Genomic DNA, 24,495 nt, shown 5'->3' with positions numbered 1-24,495 from the left:
TCTCTGAACGGGCTGTTTAGGGTCACACTGACCGGGCTGTTTAGGGTCACAGTGACCGGGCTGTTTAGGGTCAGTTTGAGCGTCCTTTTTAGGGTCACACTGACCGGGCTGTTTAGGGTCTCAGTGACCGGGCTGTTAAGTGTCACAGTGACCGGGCTGTTTAGGGTCAGTTTGAGCGGGCTGTTTAGGGTCACAGTGACCGGACAGTTTAGGGTCACACTGACCGGGCTGTTTAGGGTCACAGTGATCGGGCTGTTTAGGATCACACTGACCGGGCAGTTTAGGGTCACACTGACCGGGCTGTTTAGTGTCACAGTGACCAGGCTGTTTAGGGTCACACTGACCGGGCTGTTTAGGGTCACACTGACCTCGCTGTTTAGGGGCTCTCTGACCGGGCTGTTTAGGGTCACAGTGACCGGGCTGTTTAGGGTCACACTGACCAGGCTGTTTAGGGTCACAGTGACCGGGCTGTTTAGGGTCGCACTGACCGGGCTGTTTAGGGTCACAGAGACCGGGCTGTTTAGGGTCAGTTTGAACGTCCTTTTTAGGGTCACACTGACCGGGCTGTTTAGGGTGACAGTGACCGGGCTGTTTAGGGTCACAGTGACCGGGCTGTTTAGAGTCACAGGGACCGGGCTGTTTAGGGTCAGTTTGAGCGGGCTGTTTAGGGTCACACTGACCGGACAGTTTAGGGTCACACTGACCGGGCTGTTTAGGGTCACAGTGACCGGGCTGTTTAGGGTCACAGTGACCGGGCTGTTTAGGGTCACAGGGACCGGGCTGTTTAGGGTCAGTTTGAGCGGGCTTTTTAGGGTCACACTGACCGGGCTGTTTAGGGTCACTCTGACCGGGCTGTTTAGGGTCACACTGACTGGGCTGTTTAGGGTCACAGTGACCAGGCTGTTTAGGGTCAGTTTGAGCGGGCTTTTTAGGGTCACACTGACCGGGCTGTTTAGGGTAACAGTGACCGGGCTGTTTAGGGTCACACTGACCGGGCTGTTTAGGGTCACAGTGACCGGGCTGTTTAGGGTCAGTTTGAGCAGGCTTTTTAGGGTCACACTGACCGGGCTGTTTAGGGTTACACTGACCGGGCCTTTTAGGGTCACTCTGACCGGGCTGTTTAGGATCACACTGACCGGGCTGTTTAGGGTCAGTTTGAGCAGGCTTTTTAGGGTCACACTGACCGGGCTGTTTAGGGTCACAGTGACCAGGCTGTTTAGGGTCACAGTGACCGGGCTGTTTTGGGTCACACTGACCGGGTTGTTTAGGGTCACAGTAACTGGACTGTTTAGGGTCAGTTTGAGCGGGCTGTTTAGGGTCACACTGACCGGGCTGTTTAGGGTCACAGTAACTGGACTGTTTAGGGTCAGTTTGAGCGGGCTGTTTAGGGTCACAGTGACCGGACAGTTTAGGGTCACACTGACCGGGCTGTTTAGGGTTACAGTGACCGGGCTGTTTAGGGTCACACTGACCGGTCTGTTTAGGGCCAGTTTGAGCGGGCTTTTTAGGGTCACAGTGACCGGGCTGTTTAGGGTCACACTGACCGGGCTGTTTAGGGCCAGTTTGAGCGGGCTTTTTAGGGTCACAGTGACCGGGCTGTTCAGGGTCACAGTGACCGGGCTGTTTAGGGTCGCACTGACCGGGCTGTTTAGGATCACACTGACCGGGCTGTTTAGGGTTACACTGACCGGGCCTTTTAGGGTCACACTGACCGGGCTGTTTAGGGTCACTCTGGGCGGGCTTTTTAGGGTCACAGTGACCGGGCTGTTTAGGGTCACTCTGACCGGGCCTTTTAGGGTCACAGTGACCGGGCTGTTTAGGGTCACACTGACCGGGCTGTTTAGGGTCACAGTGACCGGGCTGTTTAGGGTCAGTTTGAGCGGGCTTTTTAGGGTCACACTGACCGGGCTGTTTAGGGTCACTCTGACCGGGCTGTTTAGGGTGACAGTGACCGGGCTGTTTAGGGTCAGTTTGAGCGGGCTTTTTAGGGTCACACTGACCGGGCTGTTTAGGGTCACAGTGACCGGGCTGTTTAGGGTCACACTGACCGGGCTGTTTAGGGTCACAGTGACCGGGCTGTTTAGGGTCAGTTTGAGCGGGCTTTTTAGGGTCACACTGACCGGGCTGTTTAGGGTTACACTGACCGGGCCTTTTAGGGTCACTCTGACCGGGCTGTTTAGGATCACACTGACCAGGCTGTTTAGGGTCACACTGACCGGGCTGTTTACGGTCACTCGGAGCGGGCCTTTTAGGGTCACACTGACCGGGCTGTTTAGGGTCTCTCTGTCTGGGCTGTTTAGGGTTACACTGACCGGGCCTTTTAGGGTCACACTGACCGGGCAGTTTAGGGTCACAGTGTCCGGGCTGTTTAGGGTCACTCTGACCGGGCTGTTTAGGGTCACACTGACCGTGCTGTTTAGGGTCACACTGACCGGACTGTTTAGGGTCACAGTGTCGGGGCAGTTTAGGGTCACACTGACCGGGCTGTTTAGGGTCTCTCTGACCGGGCCTTTTAGGGTCACACTGACCGGGCAGTTTAGGGTTACTCTGACCGGGCCTTTTAGGGTCCCAGTGACCGGGCTGTTTAGGGTCACACTGACCGGGCTGTTTCGGGTTACACTGACCGGGCCTTTTAGGGTCACACTGACCGGGCAGTTTAGGGTCACACTGACCGGGCAGTTTAGGGTCACAGTGTCCGGGCTGTTTAGGGTCACACTGACCGGGCTGTTTAGGGTCACAGTGACTGAGCTGTTTAGGGTCACAGTGACCGGGCTGTTTAGGGTCACAGTGACCGGGCTGTTTAGGGTCAGTTTGAGCGGGCTTTTTAGGGTCACTCTGACTGGGCTGTTTAGGATCACACTGACCGGGCTGTTTAGGGTCACACTGACCGGGCTGTCTACGGTCACTCTGAGCGGGCCTTTTAGGGTCACACTGACCGGGCTGTTTAGGGTCTCTCTGTCTGGGCTGTTTAGGGTCACACTGACCGTGCTGTTTATGGTCACACTGACCGGACTGTTTAGTGTCACAGTGACCGGGCTGTTTAGGGTCACACTGACCGGGCAGTTTAGGGTCACAGTGACCGGGCTGTTTAGGGTCACACTGACCGAGCTGTTTAGGGTCACAGTGACCGGGCTGTTTAGGGTCACACTGAGCGGGCTGTTTAGGGTCTCACTGACCGGGCTGTTTAGGGTCACAGTGACCGGGCTGTTTAGGGTCACACTGACCGGGCTTTTTAGGGTCACACTGACCGGGCTGTTTAGGGTCACACTGACCGGGCTGTTTAGGGTCACAGTGACCATGCTGTTTAGGGTCACACTGACCGGACTGTTTAGGGTCACACTGACCGGGCAGTTTAGGGTCACACTGAACGAGCTGTTTAGAGTCACAGTGACCGGGCTGTTTAGGGTCTCTCTGACCGGGCTGTTTAGGGTCACAGTGACTGGGCTGTTTAGGGTCACACTGACCGGGCTGTTTAGGGTCACAGTGACCGGGCTGTTTAGGGTCACAGTGACCGGGCAGTTTAGGGTCACAGTGACCGGGCTGTTTAGGGTCACTCTGACCAGGCTGTTTAGGGTCACAGTGACCAGGCTGTATAGGGTCACACTGACCGGGCTGTTTAGGGTCACTCTGACCAGGCTGTTTAGGGTCACAGTGACTGGGCTGTTTAGGGTCACAGTGACCGGGCTGTTTAGGATCACACTGACCGGGCAGTTTAGGTCCACACTGACCGGGCTGTTTAGGGTCACACTGACCGGGCTGTTTAGGGTCACAGTGACCAGGCTGTTTAGGGTCACACTGACCGGGCTGTTTAGGGTCACACTGACCTCGCTGTTTAGGGTCACAGTTACCAGGCTGTTTAGGGTCACAGTGACCAGGCTGTTTAGTGTCGCAGTGATCGGGCTATTTAGGGTCACACTGACCGGGCTGTTTAGGGTCACAGTGACCGGGCTGTTTAGGGTCACAGTGACCGGGCTGTTTTGGGTCACACTGACCGGGTTGTTTAGGGTCACAGTAACTGGACTGTTTAGGGTCAGTTTGAGCGGGCTGTTTAGGGTCACACTGACCGGGCTGTTTAGGGTCACAGTAACTGGACTGTTTAGGGTCAGTTTGAGCGGGCTGTTTAGGGTCACAGTGACCGGACAGTTTAGGGTCACACTGACCGGGCTGTTTAGGGTTACAGTGACCGGGCTGTTTAGGGTCACACTGACCGGTCTGTTTAGGGCCAGTTTGAGCGGGCTTTTTAGGGTCACAGTGACCGGGCTGTTTAGGGTCACACTGACCGGGCTGTTTAGGGCCAGTTTGAGCGGGCTTTTTAGGGTCACAGTGACCGGGCTGTTCAGGGTCACAGTGACCGGGCTGTTTAGGGTCACACTGACCGGGCTGTTTAGGATCACACTGACCGGGCTGTTTAGGGTTACACTGACCGGGCCTTTTAGGGTCACACTGACCGGGCTGTTTAGGGTCACTCTGGGCGGGCTTTTTAGGGTCACAGTGACCGGGCTGTTTAGGGTCACTCTGACCGGGCCTTTTAGGGTCACAGTGACCGGGCTGTTTAGGGTCACACTGACCGGGCTGTTTAGGGTGACAGTGACCGGGCTGTTTAGGGTCAGTTTGAGCGGGCTTTTTAGGGTCACACTGACCGGGCTGTTTAGGGTCACTCTGACCGGGCTGTTTAGGGTGACAGTGACCGGGCTGTTTAGGGTCAGTTTGAGCGGGCTTTTTAGGGTCACACTGACCGGGCTGTTTAGGGTCACAGTGACCGGGCTGTTTAGGGTCACACTGACCGGGCTGTTTAGGGTCACAGTGACCGGGCTGTTTAGGGTCAGTTTGAGCGGGCTTTTTAGGGTCACACTGACCGGGCTGTTTAGGGTTACACTGACCGGGCCTTTTAGGGTCACTCTGACCGGGCTGTTTAGGATCACACTGACCAGGCTGTTTAGGGTCACACTGACCGGGCTGTTTACGGTCACTCGGAGCGGGCCTTTTAGGGTCACACTGACCGGGCTGTTTAGGGTCTCTCTGTCTGGGCTGTTTAGGGTTACACTGACCGGGCCTTTTAGGGTCACACTGACCGGGCAGTTTAGGGTCACAGTGTCCGGGCTGTTTAGGGTCACTCTGACCGGGCTGTTTAGGGTCACACTGACCGTGCTGTTTAGGGTCACACTGACCGGACTGTTTAGGGTCACAGTGTCGGGGCAGTTTAGGGTCACACTGACCGGGCTGTTTAGGGTCTCTCTGACCGGGCCTTTTAGGGTCACACTGACCGGGCAGTTTAGGGTTACTCTGACCGGGCCTTTTAGGGTCCCAGTGACCGGGCTGTTTAGGGTCACACTGACCGGGCTGTTTCGGGTTACACTGACCGGGCCTTTTAGGGTCACACTGACCGGGCAGTTTAGGGTCACACTGACCGGGCAGTTTAGGGTCACAGTGTCCGGGCTGTTTAGGGTCACACTGACCGGGCTGTTTAGGGTCACAGTGACTGAGCTGTTTAGGGTCACAGTGACCGGGCTGTTTAGGGTCACAGTGACCGGGCTGTTTAGGGTCAGTTTGAGCGGGCTTTTTAGGGTCACTCTGACTGGGCTGTTTAGGATCACACTGACCGGGCTGTTTAGGGTCACACTGACCGGGCTGTCTACGGTCACTCTGAGCGGGCCTTTTAGGGTCACACTGACCGGGCTGTTTAGGGTCTCTCTGTCTGGGCTGTTTAGGGTCACACTGACCGTGCTGTTTATGGTCACACTGACCGGACTGTTTAGTGTCACAGTGACCGGGCTGTTTAGGGTCACACTGACCGGGCAGTTTAGGGTCACAGTGACCGGGCTGTTTAGGGTCACACTGACCGAGCTGTTTAGGGTCACAGTGACCGGGCTGTTTAGGGTCACACTGAGCGGGCTGTTTAGGGTCTCACTGACCGGGCTGTTTAGGGTCACAGTGACCGGGCTGTTTAGGGTCACACTGACCGGGCTTTTTAGGGTCTCACTGACCGGGCTGTTTAGGGTCACACTGACCGGGCTGTTTAGGGTCACAGTGACCATGCTGTTTAGGGTCACACTGACCGGACTGTTTAGGGTCACACTGACCGGGCAGTTTAGGGTCACACTGAACGAGCTGTTTAGAGTCACAGTGACCGGGCTGTTTAGGGTCTCTCTGACCGGGCTGTTTAGGGTCACAGTGACTGGGCTGTTTAGGGTCACACTGACCGGGCTGTTTAGGGTCACAGTGACCGGGCTGTTTAGGGTCACAGTGACCGGGCAGTTTAGGGTCACAGTGACCGGGCTGTTTAGGGTCACTCTGACCAGGCTGTTTAGGGTCACAGTGACCAGGCTGTATAGGGTCACACTGACCGGGCTGTTTAGGGTCACTCTGACCAGGCTGTTTAGGGTCACAGTGACTGGGCTGTTTAGGGTCACAGTGACCGGGCTGTTTAGGATCACACTGACCAGGCAGTTTAGGTCCACACTGACCGGGCTGTTTAGGGTCACACTGACCGGGCTGTTTAGGGTCACAGTGACCAGGCTGTTTAGGGTCACACTGACCGGGCTGTTTAGGGTCACACTGACCTCGCTGTTTAGGGTCACAGTTACCAGGCTGTTTAGGGTCACAGTGACCAGGCTGTTTAGTGTCGCAGTGATCGGGCTATTTAGGGTCACACTGACCGGGCTGTTTAGGGTCACAGTGACCTGGCTATTTAGGGTCTCACTGACCGGGCTGTATGGGTCACAGTGACCGGGCTGTTTAGTGTCACAGTGACCAGGCTGTTTAGGGTCTCTCTGACCGGGCTGTTTAGGGTCACACTGACCGGGCTGTTTACGGTCTCTCTGACCGGGCTGTTTAGGGTCACACTGACCTGGCTGTTTAGGGTCACACTGACCGGGCTGTTTAGGGTCACAGTGACTGGGCTGTTTAGGGTCACACTGACGGGGCTGTTTAGGGTCACAGTGACCGGGCAGTTTAGGTTCACACTGACCGGGCTGTTTAGGGTCACAGTGACCGGGCTGTTTAGGGTCACACTGACCGGGCAGTTTAGTGTCACAGTGACCGGGCTGTTTAGTGTCACACTGACAGGGCTGTTAAGGGTCACAGTGACCGGGCTGTTTAGGGTCACAGTGACCGGACAGTTTAGGGTCACACTGACCAGGCTGTTTAGGGTCACAGTGACCGGGCTGTTTAGGGTCACAGTGACCGGGCTGTTTAGGGTCACAGTGACCGGGCTGTTTAGGGTCACACTGACCGGGCAGTTTAGGTTCACACTGACCGGGCTGTTTAGGGTCACAGTGACCGGGCTGTTTAGGGTCACAGTGACCGGGCTGTTTAGGGTCACACTGACCGGGCAGTTTAGTGTCACAGTGACCGGGCTGTTTAGTGTCACACTGACAGAGCTGTTTAGGGTCACACTGACCGGGCTGTTTAGTGTCGCAGTGATCGGGCTATTTAGGGTCACACTGACCGGGCTGTTTAGGTTCACACTGACCGGGCTGTTTAGGGTCACAGTGACCGGGCTGTTTTGGGTCACACTGACCGGGCAGTTTAGGGTCACAGTAACCGGGCTGTTTAGGGTCACTCTGACCAGGCTGTTTAGGGTCACAGTGACCAGGCTGTATAGGGTCACACTGACCGGGCTGTTTAGGGTCACTCTGACCAGGCTGTTTAGGGTCACAGTGACCGGGCTGTTTAGGATCACACTGACCGGGCAGTTTAGGTCCACACTGACCGGGCTGTTTAGGGTCACGCTGACCGGGCTGTTTAGGGTCACAGTGACCAGGCTGTTTAGGGTCACACTGACCGGGCTGTTTAGGGTCACACTGACCTCGCTGTTTAGGGTCTCTCTGACCGGGCTTTTTAGGGTCACACTGACCGGGCTGTTTAGGGTCACAGTGACCGGGCTGTTTAGGGTCACAGTGACCGGGCTGTTTAGGGTCAGTTTGAGCGTGCTTTTTAGGGTCACACTGACCGGGCTGTTAAGTGTCACAGTGACCGGGCTGTTTAGGGTCAGTTTGAGCGGGCTGTTTAGGGTCACAGTGACCGGACAGTTTAGGGTCACACTGACCGGGCTGTTTAGTGTCGCAGTGATCGGGCTATTTAGGGTCACACTGACCGGGCTGTTTAGGGTCACACTGACCGGGCTGTTTAGGGTCACAGTGACCGGGCTGTTTTGGGTCACACTGACCGGGCAGTTTAGGGTCACAGTAACCGGGCTGTTTAGGGTCACTCTGACCAGGCTGTTTAGGGTCACAGTGACCAGGCTGTATAGGGTCACACTGACCGGGCTGTTTAGGGTCACTCTGACCAGGCTGTTTAGGGTCACAGTGACCGGGCTGTTTAGGATCACACTGACCGGGCAGTTTAGGTCCACACTGACCGGGCTGTTTAGGGTCACACTGACCGGGCTGTTTAGGGTCACAGTGACCAGGCTGTTTAGGGTCACACTGACCGGGCTGTTTAGGGTCACACTGACCTCGCTGTTTAGGGTCTCTCTGACCGGGCTTTTTAGGGTCACACTGACCGGGCTGTTTAGGGTCACAGTGACCGGGCTGTTTAGGGTCACAGTGACCGGGCTGTTTAGGGTCAGTTTGAGCGTGCTTTTTAGGGTCACACTGACCGGGCTGTTAAGTGTCACAGTGACCGGGCTGTTTAGGGTCAGTTTGAGCGGGCTGTTTAGGGTCACAGTGACCGGACAGTTTAGGGTCACACTGACCGGGCTGTTTAGGGTCACAGTGACCGGGCTGTTTAGGATCACACTGACCGGGCAGTTTAGGGTCACACTGACCGGGCTGTTTAGGGTCACAGTGACCAGGCTGTTTAGGGTCACACTGACCGGGCTGTTTAGGGTCACACTGACCTCGCTGTTTAGGGGCTCTCTGACCGGGCTGTTTAGGGTCACAGTGACCTCGCTGTTTAGGGTCACACTGACCGGGCTGTTTAGGGTCACAGTGACCGGGCTGTTTAGGGTCACACTGACCGGGCTGTTTAGGGTCACAGTGACCATGCTGTTTAGGGTCACAGTGACCGGGCTGTTTAGGGTCAGTTTGAGCGTCCTTTTTAGGGTCACACTGACCGGGCTGTTTAGGGTGACAGTGACCGGGCTGTTTAGGGTCACAGTGACCGGGCTGTTTAGGGTCACAGGGACCGGGCTGTTTAGGGTCAGTTTGAGCGGCTGTTTAGGGTCACAGTGACCGGACAGTTTAGGGTCACACTGACCGGGCTGTTTAGTGTCACAGTGACCGGGCTGTTTAGGGTCACAGTGACCGGACAGTTTAGGGTCACAGGTACCGGGCTGTTTAGGGTCAGTTTGAGCGGGCTTTTTAGGGTCACACTGACCGGGCTGTTTAGGGTCACACTGACTGGGCTGTTTAGGGTCACAGGGACCGGGCTGTTTAGGGTCAGTTTGAGCGGGCTGTTTAGGGTCACTCTGACCGGGCTGTTTAGGGTCACACTGACTGGGCTGTTTAGGGTCACACTGACTGGGCTGTTTAGGGTCACAGTGACCGGGCTGTTTAGGGTCAGTTTGAGCGGGCTTTTTAGGGTCACACTGACCGGGCTGTTTAGGGTCACAGTGACTGGGCTGTTTAGGGTCACAGTGACCGGGCTGTTTAGGGTCACACTGACCGGGCTGTTTAGGGTCACAGTGACCGGGCTGTTTAGGGTCAGTTTGAGCAGGCTTTTTAGGGTCACACTGACCGGGCTGTTTAGGGTTACACTGACCGGGCCTTTTAGGGTCACTCTGACCGGGCTGTTTAGGATCACACTGACCGGGCTGTTTAGGGTCAGTTTGAGCAGGCTTTTTAGGGTCACACTGACCGGGCTGTTTAGGGTCACAGTGACCAGGCTGTTTTGGGTCACACTGACCGGGTTGTTTAGGGTCACAGTAACTGGACTGTTTAGGGTCAGTTTGAGCGGGCTGTTTAGGGTCACACTGACCGGGCTGTTTAGGGTCTCAGTAACTGGACTGTTTAGGGTCAGTTTGAGAGGGCTGTTTAGGGTCACAGTGACCGGACAGTTTAGGGTCACACTGACCGGGCTGTTTAGGGTTACAGTGACCGGGCTGTTTAGGGTCACACTGACCGGGCTGTTTAGGGCCAGTTTGAGCGGGCTTTTTAGGGTCACAGTGACCGGGCTGTTTAGGGTCACACTGACCGGGCTGTTTAGGATCACACTGACCGGGCTGTTTAGGGTTACACTGACCGGGCCTTTTAGGGTCACACTGACCGGGCTGTTTAGGGTCACTCTGGGCGGGCTTTTTAGGGTCACAGTGACCGGGCTGTTTAGGGTCATTCTGACCGGGTCTTTTAGGGTCACAGTGACCGGGCCTTTTAGGGTCACAGTGACCGGGCTGTTTAGGGTCACACTGACCGGGCTGTTTAGGGTGACAGTGACCGGGCTGTTTAGGGTCAGTTTGAGCGGGCTTTTTAGGGTCACTCTGACCGGGCTGTTTAGGGTCACTCTGACCGGGCTGTTTAGGGTCACACTGACCGTGCTGTTTAGGGTCACACTGACCGGACTGTTTAGGGTCACAGTGACCGGGCAGTTTAGGGTCACACTGACCGGGCTGTTTAGGGTCTCACTGACCGGGCAGTTTAGGGTTACTCTGACCGGGCCTTTTAGGGTCCCAGTGACCGGGCTGTTTAGGGCCACACTGACCGGGCTGTTTAGGGTTACACTGACCGGGCCTTTTAGGGTCACACTGACCGGGCAGTTTAGGGTCACAGTGTCCGGGCTGTTTAGGGTCACACTGACGGGGCAGTTTAGGGTCACACTGACCGGGCTGTTTAGGGTCACAGTGACCGGGCAGTTTAGGGTCACAGTGACCGGGCTGTTTAGGGTCACACTGACCGGGCAGTTTAGGGTCACACTGACCGGGCTGTTTAGGGTCACAGTGACTGGGCAGTTTAGGGTCACAGTGACCGGGCTGTTTAGGGTCACAGTGACCGGGCTGTTTAGGGTCACACTGACCGGGCTGTTTAGGGTCACAGTGACCGGGCTGTTTAGGGCCACACTGACCGGGCTGTTTAGGGTCTCACTGACCGGGCTGTTTAGGGTCACAGTGACCGTGCTGTTTAGGGTCACACTGACCGGGCTGTTTAGGGTCACACTGACCGGACTGTTTAGGGTCACACTGACCGGGCTGTTTAGGGTCACACTGACCGAGCTGTTTAGAGTCACAGTGACCGGGCTGTTTAGGGTCTCTCTGACCGGGCTGTTTAGGGTCACAGTGACTGGGCTGTTTAGGGTCACACTGACCGGGCAGTTTAGGGTCACACTGACCGGGCTGGTTAGTGTCGCAGTGATCGGGCTATTTAGGGTCACACTGACCGGGCTGTTTAGGGTCACACTGACCGGGCTGTTTAGGGTCACAGTGACCGGGCTGTTTAGGGTCACACTGACCGGGCAGTTTAGGGTCACAGTAACCGGGCTGTTTAGGGTCACTCTGACCAGGCTGTTTAGGGTCACAGTGACCAGGCTGTATAGGGTCACACTGACCGGGCTGTTTAGGGTCACTCTGACCAGGCTGTTTAGGGTCACAGTGACCGGGCTGTTTAGGATCACACTGACCGGGCAGTTTAGGTCCACACTGACCGGGCTGTTTAGGGTCACACTGACCGGGCTGTTTAGGGTCACAGTGACCATGCTGTTTAGGGTCACACTGACCGGGCTGTTTAGGGTCACACTGACCTAGCTGTTTAGGGTCTCTCTGACCGGGCTGTTTAGGGTCACACTGACCGGGCTGTTTAGGGTCACAGTGACCGGGCTGTTTAGGGTCACAGTGACCGGGCTGTTTAGGGTCAGATTGAGCGTCCTTTTTAGGGTCACACTGACCGGGCTGTTTAGGGTCACAGTGACCGGGCTGTTAAGTGTCACAGTGACCGGGCTGTTTAGGGTCAGTTTGAGCGGGCTGTTTAGGGTCACAGTGACCGGACAGTTTAGGGTCACACTGACCGGGCTGTTTAGGGTCACAGTGACCGGGCTGTTTAGGATCACACTGACCGGGCAGTTTAGGGTCACACTGACCGGGCTGTTTAGTGTCACAGTGACCAGGCTGTTTAGGGTCACACTGACCGGGCTGTTTAGGGTCACACTGACCTCGCTGTTTAGGGGCTCTCTGACCGGGCTGTTTAGGGTCACAGTGACCGGGCTGTTTAGGGTCACACTGACCGGGCTGTTTAGGGTCACAGTGACCGGGCTGTTTAGGCTCACACTGACCGGGCTGTTTAGGGTCACAGTGACCGGGCTGTTTAGGGTCAGTTTGAACGTCCTTTTTAGGGTCACACTGACCGGGCTGTTTAGGGTGACAGTGACCGGGCTGTTTAGGGTCACAGTGACCGGGCTGTTTAGAGTCACAGGGACCGGGCTGTTTAGGGTCAGTTTGAGCGGGCTGTTTAGGGTCACACTGACCGGTCTGTTTAGGGTCACACTGACCGGGCTGTTTAGGGTCACAGTGACCGGGCTGTTTAGGGTCACAGGGACCGGGCTGTTTAGGGTCAGTTTGAGCGGGCTTTTTAGGGTCACACTGACCGGGCTGTTTAGGGTCACTCTGACCGGGCTGTTTAGGGTCACACTGACTGGGCTGTTTAGTGTCACAGTGACCGGGCTGTTTAGGGTCAGTTTGAGCGGGCTTTTTAGGGTCACACTGACCGGGCTGTTTAGGGTAACAGTGACCGGGCTGTTTAGGGTCACACTGACCTGGCTGTTTAGGGTCACAGTGACCGGGCTGTTTAGGGTCAGTTTGAGCTAGCTTTTTAGGGTCACACTGACCGGGCTGTTTAGGGTTACACTGACCGGGCCTTTTAGGGTCACTCTGACCGGGCTGTTTAGGATCACACTGACCGGGCTGTTTAGGGTCAGTTTGAGCAGGCTTTTTAGGGTCACACTGACCGGGCTGTTTAGGGTCACAGTGACCGGGCTGTTTAGGGTCACAGTGACCGGGCTGTTTTGGGTCACACTGACCGGGTTGTTTAGGGTCACAGTAACTGGACTGTTTAGGGTCAGTTTGAGCGGGCTGTTTAGGGTCACACTGACCGGGCTGTTTAGGGTCACAGTAACTGGACTGTTTAGGGTCAGTTTGAGCGGGCTGTTTAGGGTCACAGTGACCGGACAGTTTAGGGTCACACTGACCGGGCTGTTTAGGGTTACAGTGACCGGGCTGTTTAGGGTCACACTGACCGGGCTGTTTAGGGCCAGTTTGAGCGGGCTTTTTAGGGTCACAGTGACCGGGCTGTTTAGGGTCACACTGACCGGGCTGTTTAGGGTTACACTGACCAGGCCTTTTAGGGTCACACTGACCGGGCTGTTTAGGGTCACTCTGGGCGGGCTTTTTAGGGTCACAGTGACCGGGCTGTTTAGGGTCACTCTGACCGGGCCTTTTAGGGTCACAGTGACCGGGCCTTTTAGGGTCACAGTGACCGGGCTGTTTAGGGTCACACTGACCGGGCTGTTTAGGGTGACAGTGACCGGGCTGTTTAGGGTCAGTTTGAGCGGGCTTTTTAGGGTCACACTGACCGGGCTGTTTAGGGTCACTCTGACCGGGCTGTTTAGGGTCACTCTGACCGGGCTGTTTAGGGTGACAGTGACCGGGCTGTTTAGGGTCAGTTTGAGCGGGCTTTTTAGGGTCACACTGACCGGGCTGTTTAGGGTGACAGTGACCGGGCTGTTTAGGGTCACACTGACCGGGCTGTTTAGGGTCACAGTGACCGGGCTGTTTAGGGTCACACTGACCGGGCTGTTTAGGGTCACAGTGACCGGGCTGTTTAGGGTCAGTTTGAGCGGGCTTTTTAGGGTCACACTGACCGGGCTGTTTAGGGTCACTCTGACCGGGCTGTTTAGGGTCACAGTGACCGGGCTGTTTAGGGTCAGTTTGAGCGAGCTTTTTAGGGTCACACTGACCGGGCTGTTTAGGGTCACAGTGACCGGGCTGTTTAGGGTCACACTGACCGGGCTGTTTAGGGTCACAGTGACCGGGCTGTTTAGGGTCAGTTTGAGCGGGCTTTTTAGGGTCACACTGACCGGGCTGTTTAGGGTTACACTGACCGGGCCTTTTAGGGTCACTCTGACCGGGCTGTTTAGGATCACACTGACCGGGCTGTTTAGGGTCACACTGACCGGGCTGTTTACGGTCACTCTGAGCGGGCCTTTTAGGGTCACACTGACCGGGCTGTTTAGGGTCTCTCTGTCTGGGCTGTTTAGGGTTACACTGACCGGGCCTTTTAGGGTCACACTGACCGGGCAGTTTAGGGTCACAGTGTCCGGGCTGTTTAGGGTCACTCTGACCGGGCTGTTTAGGGTCACACTGACCGTGCTGTTTAGGGTCACACTGACCGGACTGTTTAGGGTCACAGTGTCGGGGCAGTTTAGGGTCACACTGACCGGGCTGTTTAGGGTCTCTCTGACCGGGCCTTTTAGGGTCACACTGACCGGGCAGTTTAGGGTTACTCTGACCGGGCCTTTTAGGGTCCCAGTGACTGGGCTGTTTAGGGTCACACTGACCGGGCTGTTTCGGGTTACACTGACCGGGCCTTTTAGAGTCACACTGACCGGGCAGTTTAGGGTCACACTGACCGGGCAGTTTAGGGTCACAGTGTCCGGGCTGTTTAGGGTCACACTGACCGGGCTGTTTAGGGTCACAGTGACTGAGCTGTTTAGGGTCACAGTGACCGGGCTGTTTAGGGTCACACTGACCGTGCTGTTTATGGTCACACTGACCGGACTGTTTAGGTTCACAGTGACCGGGCAGTTTAGGGTCAGAGTGACCGGGCAGTTTAGGGTCACACTGACCAAGCTGTTTAGTGTCACAGTGACCGGGCTGTTTAGGGTCACACTGACCGGGCAGTTTAGGGTCACAGTGACCGGGCTGTTTAGGGTCACACTGACCGAGCTGTTTAGGGTCACAGTGACCGGGCTGTTTAGGGTCACACTGAGCGGGCTGTTTAGGGTCTCACTGACCGGGCTGTTTAGGGTCACAGTGACCGGGCTGTTTAGGGTCACACTGACCGGGCTGTTTAGGGTCACACTGACCTCGCTGTTTAGGGTCACAGTTACCAGGCTGTTTAGGGTCACAGTGACTGGGCTGTTTAGGGTCACAGTGATCGGGCTATTTAGGGTCACACTGACCGGGCTGTTTAGGGTCACAGTGACCTGGCTATTTAGGGTCTCACTGACCGGGCTGTTTAGGGTCACAGTGACCGGGCTGTTTAGTGTCACAGTGACCGGGCTATTTAGGGTCACACTGACCGGACTGTTTAGGATCACACTGACCGGGCAGTTTAGGTTCACACTGACCGGGCTGTTTAGGGTCACACTGACCGGGCTGTTTAGTGTCACAGTGACCGGGCTGTTTAGGGTCACACTGACCGGGCTGTTTAGGGTCACAGTGACCGTGCTGTTTAGGGTCACAGTGACCGGGCTGTTTAGGGTCACACTGACCGGGCTGTTTACGGTCTCTCTGACCGGGCTGTTTAGGGTCACAGTGACCTGGCTGTTTAGGGTCACAGTGACCGGGCTGTTTAGGGTCACACTGACCGGGCTGTTTAGGGTCACAGTGACCGGGCTGTTTAGGGTCACAGTGACCTGGCAGTTTAGGGTCACAGTGACCGGGCTGTTTAGGGTCACTCTGACCAGGCTGTTTAGGGTCACAGTGACCAGGCTGTATAGGGTCACACTGACCAGGCTGTTTAGGGTCACTCTGACCAGGCTGTTTAGGGTCACAGTGACCGGGCTGTTTAGGGTCACAGTGACCGGGCTGTTTAGGATCACACTGACCGGGCAGTTTAGGTCCACACTGACCGGGCTGTTTAGGGTCACACTGACCGGGCTGTTTAGGGTCACACTGACCTCGCTGTTTAGGGTCACAGTTACCAGGCTGTTTAGGGTCACAGTGACCAGGCTGTTTAGTGTCGCAGTGATCGGGCTATTTAGGGTCACACTGACCGGGCTGTTTAGGGTCACAGTGACCTGGCTATTTAGGGTCTCACTGACCGGGCTGTTTAGGGTCACAGTGACCGGGCTGTTTAGTGTCACAGTGACCGGGCTATTTAGGGTCACACTGACCGGACTGTTTAGGATCACACTGACCGGGCAGTTTAGGTTCACACTGACCGGGCTGTTTAGGGTCACACTGACCGGGCTGTTTAGTGTCACAGTGACCGGGCTGTTTAGGGTCACACTGACCGGGCTGTTTAGGGTCACAGTGACCGTGCTGTTTAGGGTCACAGTGACCAGGCTGTTTAGGGTCTCTCTGACCGGGCTGTTTAGGGTCACACTGACCGGGCTGTTTACGGTCTCTCTGACCGGGCTGTTTAGGGTCACACTGACCTGGCTGTTTAGGGTCACACTGACCGGGCTGTTTAGGGTCACAGTGACTGGGCTGTTTAGGGTCACACTGACGGGGCTGTTTAGGGTCACAGTGACCGGGCTGTTTAGGATCACACTGACCGGGCAGTTTAGGTTCACACTGACCGGGCTGTTTAGGGTCACAGTGACCGGGCTGTTTAGGGTCACACTGACCGGGCAGTTTAGGGTCACAGTGACCGGGCTGTTTAGGGTCACACTGACCGAGCTGTTTAGGGTCACAGTGACCGGGCTGTTTAGGGTCACACTGAGCGGGCTGTTTAGGGTCTCACTGACCGGGCTGTTTAGGGTCACAGTGACCGGGCTGTTTAGGGTCACACTGACCGGGCTGTTTAGGGTCACACTGACCTCGCTGTTTAGGGTCACAGTTACCAGGCTGTTTAGGGTCACAGTGACTGGGCTGTTTAGGGTCACAGTGATCGGGCTATTTAGGGTCACACTGACCGGGCTGTTTAGGGTCACAGTTACCAGGCTGTTTAGGGTCACAGTGACCAGGCTGTTTAGTGTCGCAGTGATCGGGCTATTTAGGGTCACACTGACCGGGCTGTTTAGGGTCACAGTGACCTGGCTATTTAGGGTCTCACTGACCGGGCTGTTTAGGGTCACAGTGACCGGGCTGTTTAGTGTCACAGTGACCGGGCTATTTAGGGTCACACTGACCGGACTGTTTAGGATCACACTGACCGGGCAGTTTAGGTTCACACTGACCGGGCTGTTTAGGGTCACACTGACCGGGCTGTTTAGTGTCACAGTGACCGGGCTGTTTAGGGTCACACTGACCGGGCTGTTTAGGGTCACAGTGACCGTGCTGTTTAGGGTCACAGTGACCGGGCTGTTTAGGGTCACACTGACCGGGCTGTTTACGGTCTCTCTGACCGGGCTGTTTAGGGTCACAGTGACCTGGCTGTTTAGGGTCACAGTGACCGGGCTGTTTAGGGTCACACTGACCGGGCTGTTTAGGGTCACAGTGACCGGGCTGTTTAGGGTCACAGTGACCTGGCAGTTTAGGGTCACAGTGACCGGGCTGTTTAGGGTCACTCTGACCAGGCTGTTTAGGGTCACAGTGACCAGGCTGTATAGGGTCACACTGACCAGGCTGTTTAGGGTCACTCTGACCAGGCTGTTTAGGGTCACAGTGACCGGGCTGTTTAGGGTCACAGTGACCGGGCTGTTTAGGATCACACTGACCGGGCAGTTTAGGTCCACACTGACCGGGCTGTTTAGGGTCACACTGACCGGGCTGTTTAGGGTCACACTGACCTCGCTGTTTAGGGTCACAGTTACCAGGCTGTTTAGGGTCACAGTGACCAGGCTGTTTAGTGTCGCAGTGATCGGGCTATTTAGGGTCACACTGACCGGGCTGTTTAGGGTCACAGTGACCTGGCTATTTAGGGTCTCACTGACCGGGCTGTTTAGGGTCACAGTGACCGGGCTGTTTAGTGTCACAGTGACCGGGCTATTTAGGGTCACACTGACCGGACTGTTTAGGATCACACTGACCGGGCAGTTTAGGTTCACACTGACCGGGCTGTTTAGGGTCACACTGACCGGGCTGTTTAGTGTCACAGTGACCGGGCTGTTTAGGGTCACACTGACCGGGCTGTTTAGGGTCACAGTGACCGTGCTGTTTAGGGTCACAGTGACCAGGCTGTTTAGGGTCTCTCTGACCGGGCTGTTTAGGGTCACACTGACCGGGCTGTTTACGGTCTCTCTGACCGGGCTGTTTAGGGTCACACTGACCTGGCTGTTTAGGGTCACACTGACCGGGCTGTTTAGGGTCACAGTGACTGGGCTGTTTAGGGTCACACTGACGGGGCTGTTTAGGGTCACAGTGACCGGGCTGTTTAGGATCACACTGACCGGGCAGTTTAGGTTCACACTGACCGGGCTGTTTAGGGTCACAGTGACCGGGCTGTTTAGGGTCACAGTGACCGGGCTGTTTAGGGTCACACTGACCGGGCAGTTTAGTGTCACAGTGACCGGGCTGTTTAGTGTCACACTGACAGGGCTGTTTAGGGTCACAGTGACCGGGCTGTTTAGGGTCACAGTGACCGGACTGTTTAGGGTCACACTGACCAGGCTGTTTAGGGTCACAGTGACCGGGCTGTTTAGGGTCACACTGACCGGGCTGTTTAGGGTCACAGTGACCGGGCTGTATAGGGTCACACTGACCGGGCTGTTTAGGGTCTCTCTGACCGGGCTGTTTAGTGTCACAGTGACCGGGCTGTTTAGGGTCACAGTGACCGGGCTGTTTAGGGTCTCTCTGACCGGGCTGTTTCGTGTCACAGTGACCGGGCTGTTTAGGGTCACACTGACCGGGCTGTTTAGGGTCACAGTGACCGGGCTGTTTAGGGTCAGTTTGAGCGGGCTTTTTAGGATCACACTGACCTAGCTGTTTGGGGTCTGTTTGAGCGAGCTTTTTAGGGTCACACTGACCGGGCTTATTAGGGTCACAGTGACCGGGCTGTTTAGGGTCACACTGACCGGGCTGTTTAGTGTCACAGTGACCGGGCTGTTTAGGGTCACACTGACCGGGCTGTTTAGGGTCAGTTTGAGCGGGCTTTTTAGGGTCACACTGACTGGGCTTTTTAGGGTCACAGTGACCGGGCTGTTTAGGGTCACACTGACCGGGCTGTTTAGGGTCACAGTGACCGGGCTATTTAGGGTCAGTTTGAGCGGGCTTTTTAGGGTCACACTGACCGGGCTGTTTAGGGTCACAGTAACTGGACTGTTTAGGGTCACACTGATCGGGCTGTTTAGGGTCACAGTGACCGGGCTGTTTAGGGTCACAGTGTCGAGGCTGTTTAGGGTCACAGTGACCGGGCTGTTTAGTGTCGCAGTGATCGGGCTATTTAGGGTCACACTGACCGGGCTGTTTAGGGTCACAGTGACCGGGCTGTTTAGGGTCAGTTTGAGCGGGCTTTTTAGGGTCACACTGACCGGGCTGTTTAGGGTCACTCTGACCGGGCTGTTTAGGGTCACACTGACCGGGCTGTTTAGGGTCACACTGACCGGGCTGCTTAGCGTCACACTGACGGAGCTGTTTAGGATCACATTGACCGGGCTGTTTAGAATCACACTGACCGGACTGTTTAGGGTCACAGGGACCGGGCTGTTTAGGGTCAGTTTGAGCGGGCTTTTTGGGTCACACTGACCGGGCTGTTTAGGGTCACACTGACCGGGCTGTTTAGGGTCAGTTTGAGCGGTCTTTTTAGGGTCACACTGACCGGGCTGTTTAGGGTCACAGTGACCGGGCTGTTTAGGGTCACAGTGACCGGGCTGTTTAGGGTCAGTTTGAGCGGGTTTTTTAGGGTCACACTGACCGGACTGTTTGGGGTCACAGTAACTGGACTGGTTAGGGTCACAGTGACCGTTCTGTTTAGGGTCACAGTGACCGGACAGTTTAGGGTCACACTGACCAGGCTGTTTAGGGTCACAGTGACCGGGCTGTTTAGGGTCACACTGACCGGGCTGTTTAGGGTCACAGTGACCGGGCTGTTTAGGGTCACACTGACCGGGCTATTTAGGGTCACACTGACCGGGCTGTTTAGGGTCACAGTGACCGGGCTGTTTAGGGTCAGTTTGAGCGGGTTTTTTAGGGACACACTGTCCGGGCTGTTTAGGGTCACACTGACCGGGCTGTTTAGGGTCACAGTAACTGGACTGTTTAGGGTCACACTGATCGGGCTGTTTAGGGTCACAGTGACCGGGCTGTTTAGGGTCACAGTGTCGAGGCTGTTTAGGGTCACAGTGACCGGGCTGTTTAGTGTCGCAGTGATCGGGCTATTTAGGGTCACACTGACCGGGCTGTTTAAGGTCACACTGACCGGGCTGTTTAGGGTCACAGTGACCGGGCTGTTTAGGGTCAGTTTGAGCGGGCTGTTTAGGGCCACACTGACCGGGCTGTTTAGGGTCACACTGACCGGGCTGCTTAGCGTCACACTGACGGAGCTGTTTCGGATCACATTGACCGGGCTGTTTAGAATCACACTGACCGCACTGTTTAGGGTCACAGGGACCGGGCTGTTTAGGGTCAGTTTGAGCGGGCTTTTTAGGGTCACACTGACCGGGCTGTTTAGGGTCACACTGACCGGGCTGTTTAGGGTCAGTTTGAGCGGGCTTTTTAGGGTCACAGTGACCGGGCTGTTTAGGGTCACAGTGACCGGGCTGTTTAGGGTCACAGTGACCGGACAGTTTAGGGTCACACTGACCGGGCTGTTTAGGGTCACAGTGACCGGGCTGTTTAGGGTCAGTTTGAGCGGGTTTTTTAGGGTCACACTGACCGGACTGTTTGGGGTCACAGTAACTGGACTGGTTAGGGTCACAGTGACCGTTCTGTTTAGGGTCACAGTGACCGGACAGTTTAGGGTCACACTGACCAGGCTGTTTAGGGTCACAGTGACCGGGCTGTTTAGGGTCACACTGACCGGGCTGTTTAGGGTCACAGTGACCGGGCTGTTTAGGGTCACACTGACCGGGCTATTTAGGGTCACACTGACCGGGCTGTTTAGGGTCACAGTGACCGGGCTGTTTAGGGTCAGTTTGAGCGGGTTTTTTAGGGACACACTGTCCGGGCTGTTTAGGGTCACACTGACCGGGCTGTTTAGGGTCACAGTAACTGGACTGTTTAGGGTCACACTGATCGGGCTGTTTAGGGTCACAGTGACCGGGCTGTTTAGGGTCACAGTGTCGAGGCTGTTTAGGGTCACAGTGACCGGGCTGTTTAGTGTCGCAGTGATCGGGCTATTTAGGGTCACACTGACCGGGCTGTTTAAGGTCACACTGACCGGGCTGTTTAGGGTCACAGTGACCGGGCTGTTTAGGGTCAGTTTGAGCGGGCTGTTTAGGGTCACACTGACCGGGCTGTTTAGGGTCACACTGACCGGGCTACTTAGCGTCACACTGACGGAGCTGTTTCGGATCACATTGACCGGGCTGTTTAGAATCACACTGACCGCACTATTTAGGGTCACAGGGACCGGGCTGTTTAGGGTCAGTTTGAGCGGGCTTTTTAGGGTCACACTGACCGGGCTGTTTAGGGTCACACTGACCGGGCTGTTTAGGGTCAGTTTGAGCGGGCTTTTTAGGGTCACACTGACCGGGCTGTTTAGGGTCACAGTGACCGGGCTGTTTAGGATCACAGTGACCGGACAGTTTAGGGTCACACTGACCGGGCTGTTTAGGGTCACAGTGACCGGGCTGTTTAGGGTCACACTGACCGGGCTGTTTAGGGTCACAGTGACCGGGCTGTTTAGGGTCACACTGACCGGGCTGTTTAGGGTCTCTTTGATCGGGCTGTTTCGTGTCACAGTGACCGGGCTATTTAGGGTCACAGTGACCAGGTTATTTAGGGACACACTGACCGGGCTGTTTAGGGTCACACTGACCGGGCTGTTTAGGGTCTCTCTGACCGGGCTGTTTTGTGTCACAGTGACCGGGCTATTTAGGGTCACACTGACCGGGCTGTTTAGGGTCACACTGACCGGGCTGTTTAGGGTCACAGTGACCGGGCTGTTTAGGGTCAGTTTGAGCGGGCTTTTTAGGATCACACTGACCTAGCTGTTTGGGGTCTGTTTGAGCGAGCTTTTTAGGGTCACACTGACCGGGCTTATTATGGTCACAGTGACCGGGCTGTTTAGGGTCACACTGACCGGGCTGTTTAGTGTCACAGTGACCGGGCTGTTTAGGGTCACACTGACCGGGCTGTTTAGGGTCAGTTTGAGCGAGCTTTTTAGGGTCACACTGACCGGGCTGTTTAGGGTCACTCTGACCGGGCTGTTTAGGGTCACACTGACCGGGCTGCTTAGCGTCACACTGACGGAGCTGTTTAGGATCACATTGACCGGACTGTTTAGGGTCACAGGGACCGGGCTGTTTAGGGTCAGTTTGAGCGGGCTCTTTAGGGTCACACTGACCGGGCTGTTTAGGGTCACACTGACCGGGCTGTTTAGGGTCAGTTTGAGCGGGCTTTTTAGGGTCACACTGACCGGGCTGTTTAGGGTCACAGTGACCGGGCTGTTTAGGGTCACACTGACCAGGCTGTTTAGGGACACAGTGACCGGGCTGTTTAGGGTCACACTGACTGGGCTGTTTAGGGTCACAGTGACCGGGCTGTTTAGGGTCACACTGACCGGGCTGTTTAGTGTCACAGTGACCGGGCTATTTAGGGTCACACTGACCGGGCTGTTTAGGGTCACACTGACCGGGCTGTTTAGGGTCTCTCTGACCGGGCTGTTTCGTGTCACAGTGACCGGGCTATTTAGGGTCACACTGACCAGGCTGTTTAGGGTCACACTGACCGGGCTGTTTAGGGTCACAGTGACCGAGCTATTTAGGGACACACTGACCGGGCTGTTTAGGGTCACACTGACCGGGCTGTTTAGGGTCACAGTAACTGGACTGTTTAGGGTCACACTGATCGGGCTGTTTAGGGTCTCTCTGACCGGGCTGTTTCGTGTCACAGTGACCGGGCTATTTAGGGTCACACTGACCAGGCTGTTTAGGGTCACACTGACCGGGCTGTTTAGGGTCACAGTGACCGAGCTATTTAGGGACACACTGACCGGGCTGTTTAGGGTCACACTGACCGGGCTGTTTAGGGTCACAGTAACTGGACTGTTTAGGGTCACACTGATCGGGCTGTTTAGGGTCACAGTGTCGAGGCTGTTTAGGGTCACAGTGACCGGGCTGTTTAGGGTCACAGTGTCGAGGCTGTTTAGGGTCACAGTGACCGGGCTGTTTAGTGTCGCAGTGATCGGGCAGTTTAGGGTCACACTGACCGGGCAGTTTAGGGTCACACTGATCGGGCTGTTTAGGGTCACAGTGTCGAGGCTGTTTAGGGTCACAGTGACCGGGGTGTTTAGGGTCACAGTGTCGAGGCTGTTTAGGGTCACAGTGACCAGGCTGTTTAGGGTCACAGTGACCGGGCAGTTTAGGGTCACACTGACCGTGCTGTTTAGGGTCACACTGACCGGGCTGTTTAGGGTCACACTGACCGGGCAGTTTAGGGTCAAACTGACCGGGCAGTTTAGGGTTACACTGACCGTGCTGTTTAGGGTCACACTGACCGGGCTGTTTAGGGTCACACTGACCGTGCTGTTTAGGGTCACACTGACCGGGCTTTTTAGGGTCACACTGACCGGGCTGTTTAGAGTCACACTGTCCGGGCAGTTTAGGGTCACACTGTCCGGGCAGTTTAGGGTCACACTGACCGTGCTGTTTAGGGTCACACTGACTGGGCTGTTTAGGGTCACACTGACCGGGCAGTTTAGGGTCACACTGACCGGGCTGTTTAGGGTCACAGTGACCGGGCTGTTTAGGGTCACACTGACCGGGCTGTTTAGGGTCACAGTGACTGAGCTGTTTAGGGTCACACTGACCGGGCTGTTTAGGGTCACACTGACCGGGCTGTTTAGGGTCTCACTGACCGGGCTGTTTAGGGTCACAGTGACCGGGCAGTTTCGGGTCACACTGACCGGGCAGTTTAGGGTCACACTGACCGTGCTGTTTACAGTCACACTGACCGTGCTGTTTAGGGTCACACTGATCGTGCTGTTTAGGGTCACACTGACTGGGCTGTTTAGGGTCACACTGACCGGGCTGTTTAGGGTCACACTGACCATGCTGTTTAGGGTCACACTGACCGGGCTGTTTAGGGTCACAGTGACTGAGCTGTTTAGGGTCACACTGACCGGACTGTTTAGGGTCACAGTGACTGGGCAGTTTAGGGTCACAGTGACTGAGCTGTTTAGGGTCACACTGACCGGACTGTTTAGGGTCACAGTGACTGGGCAGTTTAGGTCACAGTGACTGAGCTGTTTAGGGTCACAGTGACCGGGCTGTTTAGGGTCACATTGACCGGGCAGTTTAGGGTCACACTGACCGTGCTGTTTAGGGTCACACTGACTGGGCTGTTTAGGGTCACACTGACCGTGCTGTTTAGGGTCACACTGACCGTGCTGTTTAGGGTCACAGTGACCGGGCAGTTTAGGGTCTCTCTGACCAGGCTGTTTCCGCTTGATCTGACCTCTGACCTGGCTGTATTGGGGTTTGATTCCTTCTCGTTCCCCGTGGAAGATATAGACACGGCCTCGATGTTCATCCTCCAGTGGAGCTCCGACAGCTACATCCCCCATTCCATCCCCGTTCAGATCCCTC

General features: G+C 55.8%; 1 protein-coding gene across 1 annotated transcript in view; it reads right to left on the bottom strand.

The window, feature by feature from the left end:
* LOC132833540 (integrin alpha-X-like) overlaps positions 1–24,495 on the bottom strand; it is a 199,313-nt gene that overhangs the window by 47,086 nt on the left and 127,732 nt on the right. Inside the window, exon 8 of the mRNA XM_060851901.1 lies at positions 24,372–24,495. This exon is cut by the window's right edge and continues 80 nt beyond it. Coding sequence (XP_060707884.1) covers positions 24,372–24,495 — 124 coding nt within the window. The remainder of the gene's footprint in view (positions 1–24,371) is intronic.

Source organism: Hemiscyllium ocellatum, chromosome 37 (assembly GCF_020745735.1).
Source record: "Hemiscyllium ocellatum isolate sHemOce1 chromosome 37, sHemOce1.pat.X.cur, whole genome shotgun sequence".
NCBI lineage: Eukaryota > Metazoa > Chordata > Chondrichthyes > Orectolobiformes > Hemiscylliidae > Hemiscyllium > Hemiscyllium ocellatum.
Note: the sequence above shows the minus strand (reverse complement) of the source record. Positions and strands in the feature narration are given on the sequence as shown.